Source organism: Thunnus thynnus, chromosome 22 (assembly GCF_963924715.1).
Source record: "Thunnus thynnus chromosome 22, fThuThy2.1, whole genome shotgun sequence".
In the NCBI taxonomy this organism is placed as follows: domain Eukaryota; kingdom Metazoa; phylum Chordata; class Actinopteri; order Scombriformes; family Scombridae; genus Thunnus; species Thunnus thynnus.
Window position 1 is genome coordinate 2,971,119 of NC_089538.1, and position 19,974 is coordinate 2,991,092.

A 19,974-nucleotide genomic window follows, 5' to 3' on the forward strand; every position below is an offset into this window, starting at 1 on the left:
AACTAAGTTAAGCAGGTCACTGTATAGCAGTTCAAATCTGGAAAACTACCTCGATGAAGACAAAGTTAACATTAGAATTGGCACAATTCTGTCAGGTACACGCTAAAAGTGAATTCACCTTTTGCACTTGTGCATAGTTGAATGGCTAAAGAAGTATGTTGCAGAGTGACGTTGCATTGTGCTGCTGCCAAATTAGCATCTTCATTTTTAGTTGGAGCTCCATGCAGCATTATTGTCACTGCACCAACACATTGGCCTCAGTGAAACAGCGATGTTTTTTTGCTAAACTGCCATTGACAACCCAGCCACATTATATTCAAGACCATTTCCAAAGGTACTGGAGTTGCAGTTAAGGCTAGAGCAATTTGAGCATTGTTGAAGTCAGACCAACAAAGACAATACACACTATATGTGTTTGTAAAATAGTTTCTAGCTGAATAAGAATCAAATGTAAGCTAATTCTAGCTGTGTACATAACTAGCACAAAAAGATGAGAAGGAGATGACTACTGGGTGTTGTTATGTCACCCAGGTCACGCATGATTATGTTGATATGTGCGCGTGATGGAAATCCAAGTAGTACATACTGTCATCCAAAACTTCTTAGCATCATGGTTACATCCTTAAATATTGTTTGTATTACTGAAGGAAATAGAAACAGAGGTGAACATTGTACAAACAATATATATTTAAAAATGTTTGTCAACACTGAATAATGAGGAGTCAATTATACCAAATCAAGTTTTTTTGGAACTCAAGTATGACAATCCCAATTACACATACACGTCTACAAGGACATTGTTATAGTCCATGACATTCTGTACTTACTTTCTTCATCTACCCCTCCAGTCCAGTGATTGTAGAGATCCCCCACTTTGCTGCTCTGCGGGGGAAGGAGCGGGAGCTGGTGATCCTAAGGAGTGAGACAGGAGAGAGCTGGAAGGAGCATCACTGTGAATACACCCAAGAGGAACTCAACCAGATACTCAATGGCATGGACGAAGGTCAGTCTCTGCTGATGTACTAGTAGACTGCAGCATGAGCTGAGAAAAGCAAATCTAAAAAGTATAATTTGTTCTTAACATCCGTGTCCCTCGCACCTATCCTTCTCTGCTTACCTGCCCCAGAGCTGGACACACCAGAGGAGCTAGAGAGGAAGCGCATTTGCCGTATCATCACCAGAGATTTCCCACAATACTTTGCGGTGGTGTCGCGCATCAAGCAAGATAGTAATCTGATTGGTCCTGAAGGAGGCATCCTGAGCAGCACTGTTGTGCCCCAAGTGCAGGCAGTTTTTCCTGAGGGCGCCCTCACCAAGAGGATCAGGGTCGGCCTGCAGGTAATAGTTAATTGTAGTTTTGGTAATAAGATTTATCTGTTGTATTTGTTTTAACATAGAATACTGTAGCAGACTCTGGTGCAAATTTGTTAAAGATGTCTAGATGTTGATATAGATAGATATTGTAGTCAAGATTCAGAGCTTGGATGTTAAACCATCCCAATATCAAAAAGTAGGTTTCCTATGGGGGATACACAGCAGAAGCTTGACATGATGATGACAATAGCTGAAAAGTTAAGGGATCATATTTATTACAATTCCTCCTGGGGGGAACATAAATGAACCATATTTCATGGCAATTAATCCAACACATGTTGAAACATTTCACTCTGACTAAAAAATGCTAAACTCATGGCGCTAGATGAAAACCCAGGAGACCCAAAGTTGTTTGACTTCATTGTCTGGAAACCATGACTGTCTGTACCAAATTTGTGCCAATCCAGCTTGTAAATTTGAAGATATTTGGATAAGTGAAACTTAAAAGAGGTCAGGGAATTCATCAGGATACCATCTCTGTGGACCACAAATCACTTCTAGTGGTAGAAGTAGCTGCATTTATCATAGCAGCTGAAAGTTTGTGAAACATAACATCCAGTAGACATCTGTTTAGTGTCAAAGTTTGTGGAGTTCTCCAACATTGGTAAATCAATTTATTGGTAGCAGACATACCAGCCAACTATATTTTATTTACCCTTTTTTGGGAGTTTAAATTCTTGAGAGGTCATTTAAGATATAAAGAGCCAGATCCATTGGAAAATGGTTGATACCGTTTCCTGCCGAAAGGAATGTACCCTTGGTAGACCCATGCCATGTGTATAAAAGTGTTTCTAACTGGGGTGTTAGATTAGATGGTTGTTGTATGATAAAAACTGTAATCAGTCAGTTGACCACCCTGGTACAAAGTTTACTGCTGCCAAAATTTGAGTTGGGTGACCATCCTCAGTGCATGATCATAGCTTAGACATTAATCCTCTGTTGGATTTATTAGTCCCAGGGGCTAATATTGTTGTATACTCTGTCTACTCTCCCAGGCCCAGCCAGTGAACGTGGATGTAGTGAGGAAGATCCTGGGGAACAAGGCCACCTTCAGCCCCATCGTCACGCTGGAGCCCCGTAGGAGGAAGTTCCATAAACCCATCACCATGACTATCCCTATCCCCAAAAGCAACTCCGACCCGGTCCTCAATGGTTTCGGAGGGGACACTCCTACCTTACGACTGCTCTGTAGTATCACCGGTTAGAGAACACACTTGAGAATCTGCATTGGCTAACCACAGACACATGCTTGTACTCAAATTTGTCAATCATGTGTTTGTGTCCATTTTCAGGTGGAACAACGCCAGCCCAATGGGAGGATATAACAGGAACCACTCCATTAACATTTATCAATGACTGTGTCTCTTTCACAACCAATGTGTCCGCCAGGTAACATAAAACAATTGTTTGATGAAGCACAGCTAAATCCATTGCTGAACTCAGATGCACCAGCCAATAAACACCTAACCTCACCGGTTCTTTCTAATTCCCTTCTGATTTCTAGGTTCTGGCTCATAGACTGTCGGCAAGTCCAGGAATCTGTCAACTTCTCCACTCAGGTGTACAGGGAGATCATCTGTGTCCCTTACATGGCCAAGTTTGTCATCTTTGCCAAGACCCACGACCCCATTGAGGCCCGCCTGCGCTGCTTCTGCATGACAGACGACAAGATCGACAAAACACTGGAGCAGCAGGAGAACTTTACCGAGGTGGCCCGCAGCCGGGATGTAGAGGTGAGGAGTGTCTCTCCAACCACAGCTGATGCCATGATGGAGGTTCACCAAGAAAGATTGGGCAAAAATGGCTCTATACTTAACTTAGTGTTAAAGTGATTGTTTGATGTGTGGGTGTAGCTCACTTCACTTTAAAAGCCTAAAAGCTGCATTTTGTACCATCTAAAGGCAAGAGATGTTTGGCTTAACCCTGAACACAATCAATAGCAATGATCTATACATCGACCTATAACAGCATGAATAACCCTGTCAAGATCAGCGTTAGAAACAAATTACCTAATTTTTTAGGTGCATGACTTAGACAACTTGTGACTTTTTTGTTAATTGAAAGGTCACTGTCAAAGATCACACCAAAAATTATGCCTGCAGGTTTTGTATTTGCAGACAGGGAGCCAATACTGTTGAGGGAATATGTACTTTGGTATGGGGCCAGAGCAGTGACATTTACATTTTGGCATCGAAAATAAAATTTGGCATTAAAATCAAATCTGCACTGAAAAAAGAAACATGTATTGGCACTGAAACAAGTATTGGCATTGAAAAAAGTTTTACTGAAAAATAAAACAAAGGCATTTTAAAAAATTACAATCTTTCAATCTTATTATCTTATTTTATTTTGACATTTTTTGCATGATGTTTTTCAATGTCAATCTTAAGATTTTTTCTTCATGTCTGTCTTTCTTCAGTGACGCTATCAGTATTTTTCAGTGTCACTGGTTTTCAGTTTCAACTTTCTCTTTTTCAGTTTCAACTTTCTGTCACCGTTTTGGCATAGGGTGTTGTAAATCTGCTGCAACGTGTTCAGAGATGTGATGAGCCGCTGGCCGCATGAAAGCAGTCAGTCATCTCAGCTGCTAGCAGCCTGAATCCTGCGTCATCATCCTGGGGAGAAAATGATCTGATGAACTGATCTGTGCAGCTCTTTGGTGATTCATCACTGGTTCTAATGTCTCCGTAGCATTTTTGATATACAATATAATCCTCTTGAAAGATAAATGTTGGAGTCAGTGTTGGAGTGACTCAAACATTTATCCTCCAAGAGGATTATATCGTATATCAAAAATGCTACGGAGACATTACAACTAGTGGTGAATCACCAAAGAGCTGCACAGATCAGTTCATCGGATCATTTTCTCCCTGGGATGACGACCCAGGACTCGGGCTGAGGTGACCAGCTGCTTTCATGTGGCCAGCGGTTCATCACATCTCTGAAAACGTAGCAGCAGATTTACAAACAGGTGTTATTTGAATAAACTGACCACATATTTGGAATCTACATGGTTACTTTCTCGCCTGAAAACATATTTAAAGGTTGATGGGGGTAAAGGGGAATACTAGGGTTTAAACAAAAAAGAAAATGACCATTGGTTGTATACTGCTATTTAGCCCCTGTATACATTTTCTCAGGTCCTTGAAGGCAAGCCTATCTATGCAGACTGCTTTGGAAACCTTGTTCCCCTCACCAAAAGTGGCCAGCATCATCTCTTCAGCTTCTTTGCCTTTAAGGAGAACCGACTAGCACTCTTCATTAAAGTGAGCACTATTCCTTATTTATTTGTTTGTTGTTCATTTCACACAGAAACAAGCACAATCCTTTTATGCTATTGTGGCAAGTGCCAAAGATATTCATCATATTTAATCATCATATTTACTTGCTCTTGCTGTATGCGACATTGATTTTACCAGATGAACAACTGACTAATTCTAAACTGTTTGGCTGTTGTAGATCAGAGACAACACTCAGGAGCCGTGTGGCCGTCTGTCCTTTATGAAAGAACCCAGAAACTACAGGTCACTCACCCAAAATGCCATATGCAACCTCAACATCACCCTCCCATCATACTGCAAGGTGAGGACATTACACTGTTGTTTGACTGAACAACAGAGGACACTTTCTATTCCATATCTTGTTAGGTCTTGTAAGTAAAACTGGTTGTTGGATATTGAAATTTTACTTTAAATTAATTGCCCTAGTTGCTTTTATAAACAGGGCTATACTGCAATTTTCAACCCATTCACCCTGTCCCTCTGTAATCTGTGCTAATCTCCTACTTATTAATTACTACAATGTAATTCCAAAGCGTAACCTCAATGATTTCATTCTCAAATATTTCAGTATGAATTCTATTTCTTATATTCAAGGGACTCTTAGTAATTTTCGACCACTTGTAAGGCTATGGAGCAGTGTTTTTTTGAGCAGGTCCTTGTTTTGTTTCTATTTAGTGCACATGTACAAGAACACACATGACAGACTGTGTCATGCTGTTCCACTGATTGTGTTGGCGGTAACACGCTAAGAAACGTAGCTATCTGTCAGCAAAGGCAAGAAAGAAAGACTAGCAAACATAGATATAAACAATACAGGTTTCAAAGTATTTTAGCTTTACAAATATCTTATTAGGAAGGAAATGCATTCAACACATTTATTAGTTCTCAAGAATACATACAATTAGTTCTGGTGAGAAACATTGATTGTAAACATAACTTTTTTTTTTACATGAAAACTCCACAGGGTACCTTTAATGTTTGACATCCCAAGTATCAAACTCTGCTAATACTACTGTATGACTAGCCCACATTACTGCTTAATATTGCTGGTTGCTGCTTTACTGTGAAAACTACCCAGTGAGCCAGCTTCAAGGCTGTACTCATTATAGACAACAAACTGAATAAATAATGGACATAGAGGTAATGCAATGTAATGCCAATAATATTCACATGGTAAATGGCTGCATTTATACAGAGCTATTAGGAGCAATTTAGGGCTCAGTGTCTTGCCCAAGGACACTTTGACATGCAGACAGGAGGAATGGGGGATCAAAACACCAACCCCATGGTTAGCAGAAGACCCATTCTACCTCCTGAGCCACAGCCGCTCCCCTTTACACAGCATGGCTAGTCTATGATGTTGTAAGAGAGAAAAAATAAAATAAGTATCATTCAGATCAACAAGATAGATCTATTTTTATATTAAAATATTGTGCCTACTGCAGCGTTAAAGATTTCTCTGGCCTTCTCTGAAATCACACTGACTGGTTGTCTTTGTTGCTATGGTAACCATACATTCCCCTCTGTCTTTTTGTCCCTTTAATGTTGCTGTTGTTTTTATCTGTACATTTTTCTGCTTCTTGCTGCTTCTTGCTCTCTAAAGGAGTCCGATTCAGACCAAGAGCAAGAGGAAGAGGTAAAAGCAGCCACCGCTTCCCCGTCTCTCTTCTACTAACTAGCTCTGCCAATCTATCCTGTCAACTGTCTTACCATCAGGACTAAATAAAAAACATGAAGTAGTCAGATTTCTTGATTTTAGACATACTGTGCCAGATAAGATTGTGATGTGTCGGAGGCATGTTCCATTTTTGCTGTTGTGTTGTGTGTCCTCTTTGTTACTTTTTCCTGAAGTAGCAGTTGTAATAGTAGTAGATTTAGAATATTTGGCATATGCAATGAATGAAACAAGACTAACTGTGATGCATTTTCTATATATTTTTTCCAGACCAGCAGAACGATAGAGAAATGTAAGACATTTTTTCTTATTTAATTTTCACCGTAACATATATATAAAAATTGTCTCTATTCTATGATAATACAACTGTCTGCATGTCTTTCTTAATCAAACTAATATGACAATAACAGTGACAGTGTATGGGTGATTAGTCTAATGTAGTTGAGTGTGAAGAGGAATAACCAGACTGATACACTGACACACCCAGCTTCACCCTTAGCTTACTTGTAGACCATATACATCTTATCAAAGCCCTTTAAGCCTCCTGTTTTTTTTTTGTCTTGTCACACAAACAAATAGGCCTTACCTGCACCTTCCCATGTCAATGTTATGTTTCTCCTGAGGCTTAACTTCACTTTTTACTTTCCTTTTTTTCTGATTTTGTGTCTGCCTCAATAACTTCAATTTAACTCTTTCCCCTTCACAATTTGAGATTGGACATATGGAGAAAGAGTTAAACACTGCCATCTACGTATGTACATAAAAATTAAACTCATTCATACTGTGGTGATCTTTATGTGACAATGGCCTCTAATTTTGTGCTGGCCAAAAGCCAGCAGTAGTGGCGACGCAATGCAATTTGGCTACCTATTTTGGCATAAAAGTGCTTGCATTTTACCTTCTCAGACCAGCAGAGTCAGAACAAACAACAAAACATTTTTGTGGTTTTTGGTACACAATCAGTCCTCTCCAAAATAAAGATAAAAACCTTTCACATATTTTGATTTCTGTATCCTTAATTTTTATATTTTTTCAAAATTTAGAATGCACATCAAAATACAACATTTAATGACATTTAGACAGACTCTGTACTTAGATCAATGAGAGACTCTTGTCAATAATGTCATTTGTAACTGCTCGTGGGATGTATGAGTTCCAATCCTTCACAGTTAGTTAAATAACTGGAGCCATCATACAGAAGCAGGAAGAGAATGAGAGCAGCTATGAAAGGAGATGAGAGGAGCTGATGTGATTTTTCATCACTGAAGCACACCTGGACTCCACCTGCTTATACTGCCTTCTTCTTACCAATAATCTATCATTCCTGCTGCAGCCTCTTAGTCTGTGCCATGCTGTGCCAGGGTTTTCCTAGCACCTCTGGTCGCTCAAATTCCAAAAGTTAGTTGCTCACACCCATGTGCGCTTGCGCTCCGAGATCCTGAAACTGGGTGCTAGTGATTGTGCTAGCACCCAGTTCCAGGAAATTAGAGGTCAGAATATAAGTATTCCTCCTCTAGTATAATGGTAAAGCAAAAAGTAGTCAACCTTCTCACCCTATCTGAATCCTTCCCCTTCTACCCTCCTTGCCTTGTTCGTGTATAAATGTGAAAATGAATCAAATAGCACGTGGCAAATACAGTATACTTGAACTTTTAAATTAACCTCATAATAAACAATACATGTTACACATGAAACATACTGTACATACATGGATAATATGCTATTGATTAAAATTTCATGTATGTGTTTTCAGAAGAAATTAAAAAGATGATACTGATACTGTATGTTGTAGTTGTGTAAATGAACCAAGAATTCACCACATTACTGAATGAGGCATATTAACCAACAACTCTTGATCATGAGCACCTCTTATCCTGTAATTGTAGATTTAATCTGTACGCTGATCTTTCCACTCACTCTATTCATTCTTCACCTGGATCTTTCCATTAGCACTTCCCTTTGCTTTGCATGGAAATAACTTGCCTTACATAAATGTGTATGCGTGTGCTTGAATGTCTGTATGATTATATGTAATGTCTTGTTAATGAGAGTTCATTTGTTGTTTTGTTGTTGTCCTTCGATTTTGGAATGTTCCCACACAGCATCATTTGCTTATGGTTTTTTGTGTTATTTTAGTTTGCATTTCTGTTATTTCAAATATTTCATTAGGCAAAAGACTGAATGGAGGACAAAGAGAATTAAAATACTGTCCCTCCCTGCAAGATGTCCTTAGTGACTATGAAATGAATTGATCTGCTTGTCTAGAATTTAAGGCACGGCACATCATCATATGTTGTATAAGTTATCACTGGCTTTCTTTGAAAGATGCGACTAGCATTCTCAGTTGTTTTCAATCCATTTTTGCCTGTCATCACATTGACATTTTCATCTTGAGATTTCTTAATGTTGTGTCTTTGTTGTCCTTTTTTCTGTACTGGTTTCTTGCCTGGTCCCATAGTTATAGCTATTTTATGTATTTTAGTTTTGTTCTATAGTTTTGTCTTGTGAGTATGGGTGCGCTGAGTGTATAAGCAAGTTATTTCCTGCTCATGTCCTTTCCCATCAGTATTATTTAGCTTTTGCTTTACCACAGTTGTCCACAGACATATGAAAGTATAAGCCCAATTCCTCTGATACCCTGATGTAGAACCCATTGTGAATTTGTTGTCCTATGATCCCTGCAGTGTACTCCAATTTTGTCCTGACCACATTCTCCAATGTCTGTCTCCTTTCATTTGAATTTTTGATTTTCTTTACTCCTTACTTGTTCTTCTTCCTTATGGAAGATGAAGAGACGGAGACATCAGTCCTGAAATCAGAGCTGATTCGAGAACCAGACCTCCTATCCGACGTGTCAGAGATGAAACAAGATTTGATCAAAATGACTGCCATCTTGACCGCAGACTCCACAGAGAAATCCCCTTCCTTAGGAGGGTGTGGTATAGAGAAAGGGACTGAGGAAGTTTCTGGAGAGCCATTAGAAATAATGGAAAAGGACTTAGAGAAAGTCAAAGAGGACCTAGAGAAAGTCAGTGAGATACTGAGGAGTGGAACATATGAGGGGGAGGCGGCAGAGGAGGCAGCAAAAGCAGCTAGAATGGCTGAGGATTGGGTTCTCCTCTCAGACAGTGAAATAGAGGAGGCCAAAAAGATGGCAGCCTTAGAAATTCAAGAGCCTGTCTTGCGTGAAACTAGAGCTAATAGAGGGGCTCCCAGGCCTAAAGCCATAAAGGACAGTGGTGATCTCAAAGAATACCTCCTGGATGCACCAGTAAGCTCTAAAATAAAAGCTAAGAAAGAGCCAGTTGTCCAAGAAAGATTCACTGATGTTGTACTGCGCAAAAGTGCAAAACCAACCACTCCAACCAAAGTGCAAGAAAAAACCACAGCTGGTGATGTTAAAAAGCCAGTCAGAAGAAAGGGGAAAGACCAGGGGCAAGCAGAGGAATCGACAGAAGCAAGTGCTCTTCTAAGTGTGCCTACAGCCCCAGCTCCAGCATCACCTGTATCCCCAGTGGTTGAAGAAACTCCCATTGGGTCAATAAAGGACAAAGTAAAAGCCTTACAACAGAAAGTAGAAGCAGAGCAAAAGAGCAAAAAGGTCACTGGAAGTAAGCCTTCACAATTGCCTGTTATAAGCAAACCTTCTTCAAAAGCCAAAGAAAGCCCTAAATCAAAGCAGGGCCCTCCCAAGTCCCCTAAAGCTGAATCTGAAAAACTTGAGGAGACCATGTCAGTTAAAGAGCTGATGCAAGCATTCCAAACAGGGCAGGACCCCTCAAAGAGAAAGTCTGGGCTATTTGAGCTCAAAACATCCACTGCATCAAGATCAGAGAAAACCACAAAATCAGAAACCATCCAGTCAAAGTCCATGACCAAAGCAATAACCTCACAAATCTCTCAAGAAAAAGAAGTATCTTTGGATTCCAAACCTCTCAAGGAAGAGACCACTCAGCAAGACAGAGAGAAAGAAACCAAGTCAGTTGCTGCCACCCATTCAGAGCTAACTGAAACTGTAGACTTTGGAAATGGTGGCCTTGATGATAGCTCTGACAGCTTAAAACATGAAGGTGCGGCAGACTCACTAAGTGCCAGTCCTGGAGATGGAACCCCTCATCTGAGCTCTGAGGACAGTTATAAACATGAGGGTCTAGCCACTCCAGGTACAAGCCCTGAAAGTCTCTGTCTTTCTCCCAAAAATGGACACCAGACTTCTAAAACTTCGGCAGAAACTGCCACAACAGTCAAACATGAAAGTAAAGACACAGAGAAATCTGGAGACTCTGGTGTAGGGACCACTGGTGACCAACTGTCTACAGAATTGACCCTCCCTGTCTCTTCCAGCGAGGCTGCAGATGACCACACTACAAGTGAGTCCATATCTGTTATGAGGAGCGAGTCTAAGCCATCCAAACCTCAAAAGCTTACAAAGAGAATTTCAGAGACTGTAGAAACTTTTCTTAGCGATGATGACAGCCCTGATTGTCAGCTAGCATTGCCTTTAGTTGGTTCTCCAGCTTCTAGATCCTCTTATCAGCGTCATGAAAGCTTAGAGCTGCCTTTAAAACAAGACTCAGATGCTCTCAGTCCATTAGCTGATGACTCTTTGACAATAAGCCACAGAGACTCTCTAGAGGGTAGTCCTCTTATGGATGAAAACTCCTCCCATAAGTCCCCAGACTCCATTGAACCTAGCCCAACCAAGGAATCACCCCCCCATGACTCCCTAGAGAGCAGCCCTGTAGAGCTAAAGAGCTACCCATCCTTCCCATCAACACTAGATCCACCCAGTAAATCCTCTAGCCATCCAGAGCCCTCCAAAGCTACAGACTTCCCCCAAGATGCTTTGCGTGGTAGGCTGCTCCGAGACCATGAGGCTAGTGCTGATGATGACAGTTGTGAGCAGACATCTCAGATGACAAGTTCCGGTAAGAGTCCCCTCTCCCCTGATACTCCTAGTTCTGAAGAGGTAAGTTATGAGGTAAATCCCAAACCCCCTGACTATACATTCCTCTCTGTTCAATTCAAACCGGCTGTCATCCCTGAAGACCCAGAAGAAGAGGATACATCAGACAGCTATGAAGCTAAGAGAAAATTCACTCCGGAGGAGGAGATGTTTAAGATGGCAGCCAAAATAAAAACATTTGATGAAATGGAGCAAGAAGCGAGGACCAAAAAGAACTCTAGAAAAGATGTGTTTCCCTCAGCTGATGCCAAAATAGGGGATGACAGCTATGAAACATTAGAGCCCACAAGTGAGAAGCTTTCGCAGAGTGAATTTGGGCTCAGTAGACCCACTGAGGATTCAGAGTTAGCTCTTTTTATTGATCCCCATATTAAAGTACAACCTCCCTCTCCTTTTTCAGCAGGTTTGCATGACGGATCCCACAGCAAAGAGGTCAAGAACACAACAACAACAACAACAACAGCCAGTGTCACTTCAGAGGGACCTCACTCTGTCTCAGACCAGCAACATTCCAAATCCAAACTGAAAACTGCACAGGAACCGCCATCTGTAACAGCTGATAAAGACAGTACTGCCAAAAAGGCTGCTGTAACATCAAACACTGAAAACAGAACTGATGAGCAAAAGGAGGAGAGCTTACGGAAATCAAGAGAAAAAGAAGATGATCAGGATGATGAAGAATTAGGTGTTAGGTGTAGCAATGTAACAGATGAAGTGAAAGGAGATCAAAAGGGGCATACAGGCACACCAGAGGCTGGACTTGGTGCAACTGTTGCCATAGGTCAAACAAAGGGAATGTTCAAACCGGAGGTCTGTATCTATGATGACACAGAGGAAGATGATGAGGCACTGGAAGCTCCCAGAACCGAGTCAAAAGGTGTCACTGCAAGAGTAGACACTGATTCATGGTCTGCCATGCGGGAGGATGATGCAGCTTTTGCAGCTCGTGTCAAAGAGGAGGAACAGAAGATATTGAATCTGGTGGTGGATCGTCAGTCTTTGCAAGCAACTCCAGACACAACACCTGGTAGAACACCTACAGAAGAGAGCACTCCTACCAGTGAGCCCAACCCTTTTCTGTTCCAAGAAGGGAAGCTCTTTGAGATGACTCGAAGCGGTGCTATTGACATGACTAAAAGGAGCTATGAGGAAGAGGGGGGTGGCTTTGCCTTTTTCCAGATAGGTGAACAGCCTTTAGAGGAACCTGTCATAGAAGAGGCCAGTAGAGAAAGTAGGAGATCAGCAGCAGAACCTGAAGTTGGCCTCAATCTAACACTAGAGGTTAAGACTGAGGAAGATGAGAAATCAAAAGAAACAACTGATTCTCTGCTTCAGTCCCCACCTGAAGGCGATCAGCCTGCCTCTAAAGTTGATGCCTCCAAATCTAAAATCCCTAAAATGGGCATTTCAGCTTCAGCCAAACCTACAAAGAAAGATCAAACATCCCCTGAATGTCTAGAGACTAAAACAGACAGAAATATAAATGAAGGATCCTTAGATTTAGACACAAGCTCCCCTGACCAAATGATAACGAATGTACAGACAGCAGAAACTACAGTCACTAGATCGGTTTACTCTGAGCAGGACCAAGAGTCCTCTGATTCCTCTCCAGAGGAACCACAGTCAGTGATAGAAGCCCCCAAACCAACAGGAAAGTCCAAACAAAGTACTTCCAGTAGTGTTAAAAAGACTCCAGTCAAAACACAAGCTAAGTCTGCTCCTCAAGGTCGGGGTAAATCTACAATAACCTCTCCAGCTCATGCAACTTCCTCTTCAAGCACTCTTAAGAAAGAGGCCTCCTTCACTGCTGAGTCTAAATCTAGAATTCCAATCAAGGCTAGCTCTCTCAAGCCTGATTCTACTGTCAAACGTGCTGAATCTACCCAAGACAAAAAACTTAAGGTCCCTGTAAAAAAGGATACAAGGAGAAAATCTGAGACAGATGCAGGTCCCTCTGTGGATGTCAAAACCAAGACACCATCTTCCAAAGCCAAGAGCTTCTGCGAGGGGGAGTCTACCAGGCCATCTGCTAAAAAAGAACAGGGTCGTCCCACGAGTGCAGAGTCAGCAAAATCTAAAGGTTTCCAGTCCAGATTGCCAGTCAGAGGCAAAAGTGGTCAGTCATCTCATTCATCAACACCCACTAAAGAAAAAAGTATGCCACGCAAGCATTCCATTGAGTTCTTTGAAGAGATAAGTGATGAAGCAGCAAAACTTGTGGAAAGGTTGGCCCAGGCAGAGACCGAGAAAGAACAAGAGGCTGCAGCCGCCAACTCAGATGACGAGAGCAGTCTCATTGATCCATCAATCATAGAAAGAGAAACTTTCCCTGAGATGCAGTTCCCTCCCTCAGGAGACGTCTTTCCCATTAGACCACTGTGGGACGACCCTGTTGAGACACAGATGCAGCGAATCCCAGATGATAAAGTCCAAAGTCAAGGTATCCCCCAGTTTAAGGGGCTATTCTCTATCTCTTGTGCCTCATTAGTACACTGTAGCTGTAAAGGTGCTGCCTCTCTGTCTCTTGTAGTTGAGCCCCGTTGTAATTGAAGAATCCTTGTGGCTGTGTCTCTTGAGTTGTGTTTGTGTTTGTAATGGCGTCTCTCTTTCCTTCTATGTGTGCTGATAATCTCAAGATTGACTTAAAGGCTTTATGGAACTTGTGAAAACAACTTAGTGACTAAAACCTTTAAAGATTTAAGTGTAAATAGTTAAACAATCACATGTAATGTAAATAAATTTCTAATGATTGAAATATACAATTCTTAATCATAGTATCACTACAAGAATTATCACAAACATTTTTTATAGGCATATTATCTATTGTTGTAGGTTCTTCATTTGATTTTATGAATGAACCAAAAAAAACTGCCAGTACTACAAAAACTAGAAAGCCAGTGAATATTTTTTTCCATTTGTGAATGTGGCTTGATTTGGTATATCTTGCGGCTTTGACCGCTCATGGCTGTCTGGTGGTATTTGCAGTAGATCCGCAGGATGAAGCAGAGAGAAAAGAGCAACGGTTGGCCATTATAGCCGACCACCTGGGCTTCAGCTGGACGGGTGAGTCACTCCTTAGTTGATCAGGCTATCAAGCTCAGTATATACATTAATACTTAATTTTTGTCAGGCTCTCAGACATCTCAAATTTATCTTCAGTTCATTTGCAGATGTTTATTATCATTATTATATCTTATTTTTCTCCCCAGAGTTGGCTCGTGAACTGGACTTCAATGAGGAGAGGATCAACCTGATAAGGATTGAAAACCCCAACTCACTGCAAGACCAAAGCCATGCCCTATTGAAACTCTGGGCAGAAAAGGAGGGAAAGCATGCAACAGGTTAGTGATAAGCCTGGTACATATTTCTCAGAATGATGGCATTTTAAACAAGTACAGAGTAGAACCTCTTGTTCGAATTTAAAGTGGAACTTTTTAATCGGTTTTGTGTTTCAACAGAAACGACATTGATCAAAACACTCACTAAGATCAACCGAATGGACATTGTTCATCTTATTGAAACCAAGATAATCAAATCCAGTCAGGAGGAGACATCATCACATACCTATGCAGAAATAGAGCGGACCATAGCACTGGATCATAGTGAAGGTACACAAGCCAATGTTAACTTGAAGTAGACTACCCAGAAAGTTATAATTGTCTGCTTTCCTGTTATACCAACTTGTCCTGTATGCCTCCCCTTATGCCTTGTCAGGTTTCTCTGCCCTTCATGAAGACATTGACAGCCCCAGGCCAGGCAGGCGTACAGAGGCCACACGTAGGAGTCCAGGCTCAGGACAAGAGGTACCCATGGTGTCAGCAGAAGACCTGTCCTCTAGTTTGTCATCGCTTCATGAGATGACGGGGCGATCAGACACAGACTCCACAGCAACAGGTCTTCTTAGAAATGCCCAGAAAGAGAAACTTCAAAAAGAGATGGAAACAACATAGTAAGTTATTCAAAAAGTTTAACTAACGTGGTAATAGATTTTTCTTCAAAGACCTTTTTTTGTCTTTTCAATAATGAGAAATCACTTTTGACAAACGGATGACTCTTTAGGTTTCAGTTGGACTTAAATACATATTATGTAATCAGTACTGCTTAAGTTTACATACCTTAAATTAGCTTTTTGTGGAAAACATTCAGTTTTTTATATTGTGAAGATATGAAGTGACTATATGAAAGACTCATCAGCTTCTATTCTGTTTTTTTAATTCATTATGACAGCCATCCAGTAACTAAATATTGAAATGTATGCTTTGTTTTTCTTTTTGTAGCTCATCACAAAGAGTATATGAGGAATTGACAGACTCGGTACACAAAGGCAGTTTTAGACAAGTAAGTCCTTTCTTCACATTGTACCGCACTTCCCCATACAACCTCCGCTCACATGTAATAGACCCCGTATACAAAGGGGGACCCAAGTTATGTGCCCAGATTACCCCACCTCCTTACCCCAGTGTTGAGCCATGTGATGATGAGGAGGCTACAGGATATGAGGGAGCAGAGGGGGGTGAGGAGTGGAGCTTGGAGTGTCTACAAACCAACAGTACAGAGTATGATGCTCATCATTTGTCACCGTTGCCTTGGCGAGAGTCATCCAATTGCTCCCGAACAGGTGTATGTGAGAGTCGACCATTGTCTATGACCGATTTTGGAGATAGCTTGTTTGAGTGTGAGCAAGCTGAGCAAGACTTCAGGAAACTGTCAATGGAGCTTAAAGAAACTGATGAAGTGACAGAGAGGGACTCTGAAAAGATAAGCATTACACAAGAATCAACAAGTGAACAAATGCTTCAGCCTTCTTTTGTGCTTCCTCCTGGTCCTGCTACTGCCATGACAGAATCCATGCAGGCCATTGGACACATGGATGATGTCTCGCGTCGACTCTATCAAGTCCTGTATGGATATGACATAAAGTTGATTGATTCAGATAATGAGGATGTGTGTGTAATGCCTATGAATACATCCCCTGAAGATGCAGTTCAAGCTGGTGTCAGAAAGGATGATGTTCAGGGAGCTGCTAGACCTACAAAGGACCATGAGATTGATATTTATCAGGCCTCTATTTCTGCTGACCCTCAAATTCAGGATACAACCACTCAGGCATTAGCAGGTTCTTCAGATGTCAGTCATACCATTCTAGGTTTCATGTCTCAAAAACCAGAATTCATTAGCTCAGCCAGCTTCATTGACGTGTCACATGACTCAACGTTTGAGCAGGTAGATGTTCATTCAGAAGATAAAGCTATGTCAGCTGAACTTATGTCACCTGAAAATGAGGTTGTGGTATCTGTAGAGTCTACACCTGAAGCTGAAGGGTCTGGATATAGATCCTGTTTACATGAATTCACATGTGATACAATTTGTGATTTTCAAAGCTCAGTTCGTGATAGATCACCTTCACCTGAATACTTGACTGATACAACAATAATACTGACAGAAAGTAGGGCTTCGTCACCTGGTTCAGTTTCATCAGTAAATGAACTGAATTTTCCTGCACCCGATTCCCCCATACCTCAGTTCAGACCCTTGTCTCCCCTCCCACCTCCAGTTTTCCCATGGGAAAGGGGTGATATTGGGGCCTCTGTCCAAGGGCAACGATTATTTTGTGCACCAGGAAGCACATCTATGCTGTTGCCTACAGAAGCAGAGGAAAGGCCATTAACACCAATGGTTTCAAACAAAAGACCATTTGGAAGGCCAGTATCACCAGACAGTGAATATAGTGGTGAGAGATCCCTCTCACCTCAGTCATTAACTTTTGACCTAGAAGACAGAGCATCATCACCAGAGTCTGTAATTTTAGAAATGGTGCAGTGGCTTTTTACAAGTTCTGAGGATGTGACTCTGTCTTCTGACTTCAATGACATGAGATCATCATCTCCTGAATCCATAGGGTCCAGCACTGCATATTGTGGACTTCCACCAGATTCCCCTATCCCAGAATTTAGACAAGCTGTCTCTGAGTCTTTTATAACTTGTCAGTGTAGATCATCATCACCAGAGTCTGTGTCATCAGATATGGAATTTGAAACAGCACTTTTGCTATCAACACTTTTTGAAGACAGGCCCTCATCCCCAGAATCTATAGCATCTGTTAATGAATATAAAGCACTGTCACCTGACTCACCTATACCCGAATTTAGTCACCCTGAGCCTGACTCAGCTATTGTTGTGATAGGAGAAAGATCCACTTCACCTGAATCAGTATGCTCAGATGTAGAATATGGTTCCATGTCTCTAGCATCACTTTACAATGAAGATAGACCTTCATCACCTGCTTCACTTGTATCTGACAATGAAAATGAAAATGAATCTGAATCGGTTATACATATCATTGCACAAAGATCTCCCTCCCCTGAATCAATAAAATCTGACCAGATAGAATGTGATTCCATAATTGCTGATCGAAGACAGAAATCACCTGAGCAATTAGTATCTGATACAGAGAACAAACTACCAACACCAGTGGAATCAGTATCTGAGTATGATGATGATTGGGTTGTTATATCTTTGTCTGATATTGAGGAAAGACCACTTTCACCAGAGTCACTGCCTGACTACAGACCAATGTCGCCACAGTCCGCAATGTTAGACATCAGAGCATCCTCCACTGAATCAGACGCATTAAATGAGTGTTTGTCCCCAGATTCTCCCACTCCACAATTTATGTCATGTGTGCATCATGATGTTACTATAAATTATCTTTCATCATCACCAGAATCTGTGTTATCAGATACAGAGTATGAGGCCATGCCATTGCTATCATATTTTGAAAATAGGCCTTTATCTCCTGATTCTAGTGGATCTGTCAGTGATAACGGGCCATTGCCAAACCCTCTAACTGACCCACCTCTTGAGGAAGACCTGGCACTTGAAACAGCACATGCTACAAATGTTGTAGAGGAGACAAGTGCAGAAAAACAGTTTGAAACAAAAACAAATGTTCTAGAAAAGTCGAAAATAAAAGAAAAAGTTTCAACATGTATTCTGTCAAAATATATTGAAGAAAATACTAAAAAATGTAAAGAAACTGAAACTCCCGAGATACAATCAGTATTACTTGATGGCCATGAGTCTGGCCAAAACATTGTCACACCACCAGCAGATACTGAGGTCTTGTCAATACCTATACCTTTGTCTTTAACAGAATACTCAGTCCCAGTCCAAAATTTAGCTCATGATGCAGAACTTTGGAAGCTCATCTCTCAAATCCGTGACCCACAGTATGTAGGAGAAACCTCCATGAGTAAAACAGTGTTTCAGTTTGCTGGAATAAGGACAGAGTCCTATCAAGCAAAGTCAGATGAAAGTGCTGTCTTCCAATCAGAAAATGACCAAAGATCATTTTCACCTGATTCTGAAGCAGAATATAGACCTATGTCACCACAGTCACTGATGGTGCTGGATGCACTCAGACCAGATTCCTCCCAGTCAGGGAGATCTGTAGATAGTAAGCGAGCTTTAACACCAGATTCCCCTATTCCTCAGTACCTTGCCTCTTTCTCTGGACACTCTCAAGTTTATCACAGATCAGTGTCAACAGAGTCAGTATTGTCAGATCTGGAACTGGAGACTGATTTGAAAATTTCAATGCTTTTTGAGGACAGGCCAGCATCTCCTGATTCAGTAGCATCTATAAACATATACGGGGTACTATCACCTGACTCACCCATTCCTGAGTTTAGACAGTCTTTACCAGAATCAATTGTTCATTCTACATTGGATCGGTCTTCATCCCTTGAATCAATAGCGTCAGATCTAGAATGTGGGTCTGTCTCTTTGTCATCATTCTTCACAGAGGACAGACCATCATCCCCAGATTCTGTTGATGAAAAAAGGCCATTTTCATCTGAGTCACCCATTCCTGTGTTTAGGCAGGCTTTACCAGAATTTGCTGTTTCGCTCACGAGAGAAAGATCCTTTTCACCTATTTCAGTTTGTTCAGATCTAGAATATGGTGCAATTTCTCTGTCACAATTGTTCTCTGAAGTGAGACCATCCTCACCTGACTCAGTAGTGTCTGGAGATGACTACAGAGGTGACTCACCAATACCTGAATTCAAAACAGGGCTGATTGAATTTGTCTCAGTTATTGCTCATAGATCATCTTCTCCTGAGTCAGTGATTTCAGATATTGAATATACACAGTCAAGTGTAGACTTAAGTATTTCCGAACAAAGACCTGACTCACCAGAATCACAAGTTTCCGAGAGAACAGAGAGACTGTTGGGTGGTAGTAGTCAAACCTTACCTCTAAAAGTAATCACCGTGCCAGTCTATAGACTGGTTTATGATGCTGAGCTTTGGAAGTTCATTTCTCAAATACGTGACCCTCAGTATGTTGGGGAGACATTTTGCAGTAAAACTGGTGTTTTTGAGTATGCTGGAACAAGGATTGAATACGTACCAGCTGATTCAGGTGTGAAAGAGGGGGGATCAAAGAATAGTGTAGAGTTGGACAATGCAGATTCATCTGATGCAGATGTTCTACATGCAATGCAAGCAAAGATTGAGGGAGAAGAGAGACCAGTGTCACCTGATTCTGAGTCAGAATACAGGCCTTTATCACCTGGGGAATTGATATTAATGAGTACATTCAGGTCTGACTCTCCTGAGTCTTTGATATACTTGTCTCCAGATTCCCCAGTTCCCCAATTTTCCATTGAGTTTGC

General features: G+C 41.2%; 1 protein-coding gene across 2 annotated transcripts in view; it reads left to right on the top strand.

Annotated features, from left to right (window-relative positions):
* Nucleotides 1-19,974, top strand: part of ank2b (ankyrin 2b, neuronal) — a 91,026-nt gene that overhangs the window by 54,815 nt on the left and 16,237 nt on the right. The window contains exons 30-45 of one of the 2 annotated variants that reach the window (XM_067580427.1): nt 849-1,003; nt 1,127-1,338; nt 2,370-2,574; nt 2,667-2,763; nt 2,879-3,107; nt 4,515-4,640; nt 4,834-4,956; nt 6,259-6,291; nt 6,601-6,622; nt 9,117-11,585; nt 11,697-13,736; nt 14,282-14,359; nt 14,506-14,637; nt 14,755-14,904; nt 15,011-15,245; nt 15,574-15,634. In XM_067580427.1, the coding sequence (XP_067436528.1) occupies nt 849-1,003; nt 1,127-1,338; nt 2,370-2,574; nt 2,667-2,763; nt 2,879-3,107; nt 4,515-4,640; nt 4,834-4,956; nt 6,259-6,291; nt 6,601-6,622; nt 9,117-11,585; nt 11,697-13,736; nt 14,282-14,359; nt 14,506-14,637; nt 14,755-14,904; nt 15,011-15,245; nt 15,574-15,634 (6,367 nt within the window). The remainder of the gene's footprint in view (nt 1-848; nt 1,004-1,126; nt 1,339-2,369; nt 2,575-2,666; nt 2,764-2,878; nt 3,108-4,514; nt 4,641-4,833; nt 4,957-6,258; nt 6,292-6,600; nt 6,623-9,116; nt 11,586-11,696; nt 13,737-14,281; nt 14,360-14,505; nt 14,638-14,754; nt 14,905-15,010; nt 15,246-15,573; nt 15,635-19,974) is intronic. The other variant, XM_067580428.1, reaches the window with a different exon arrangement.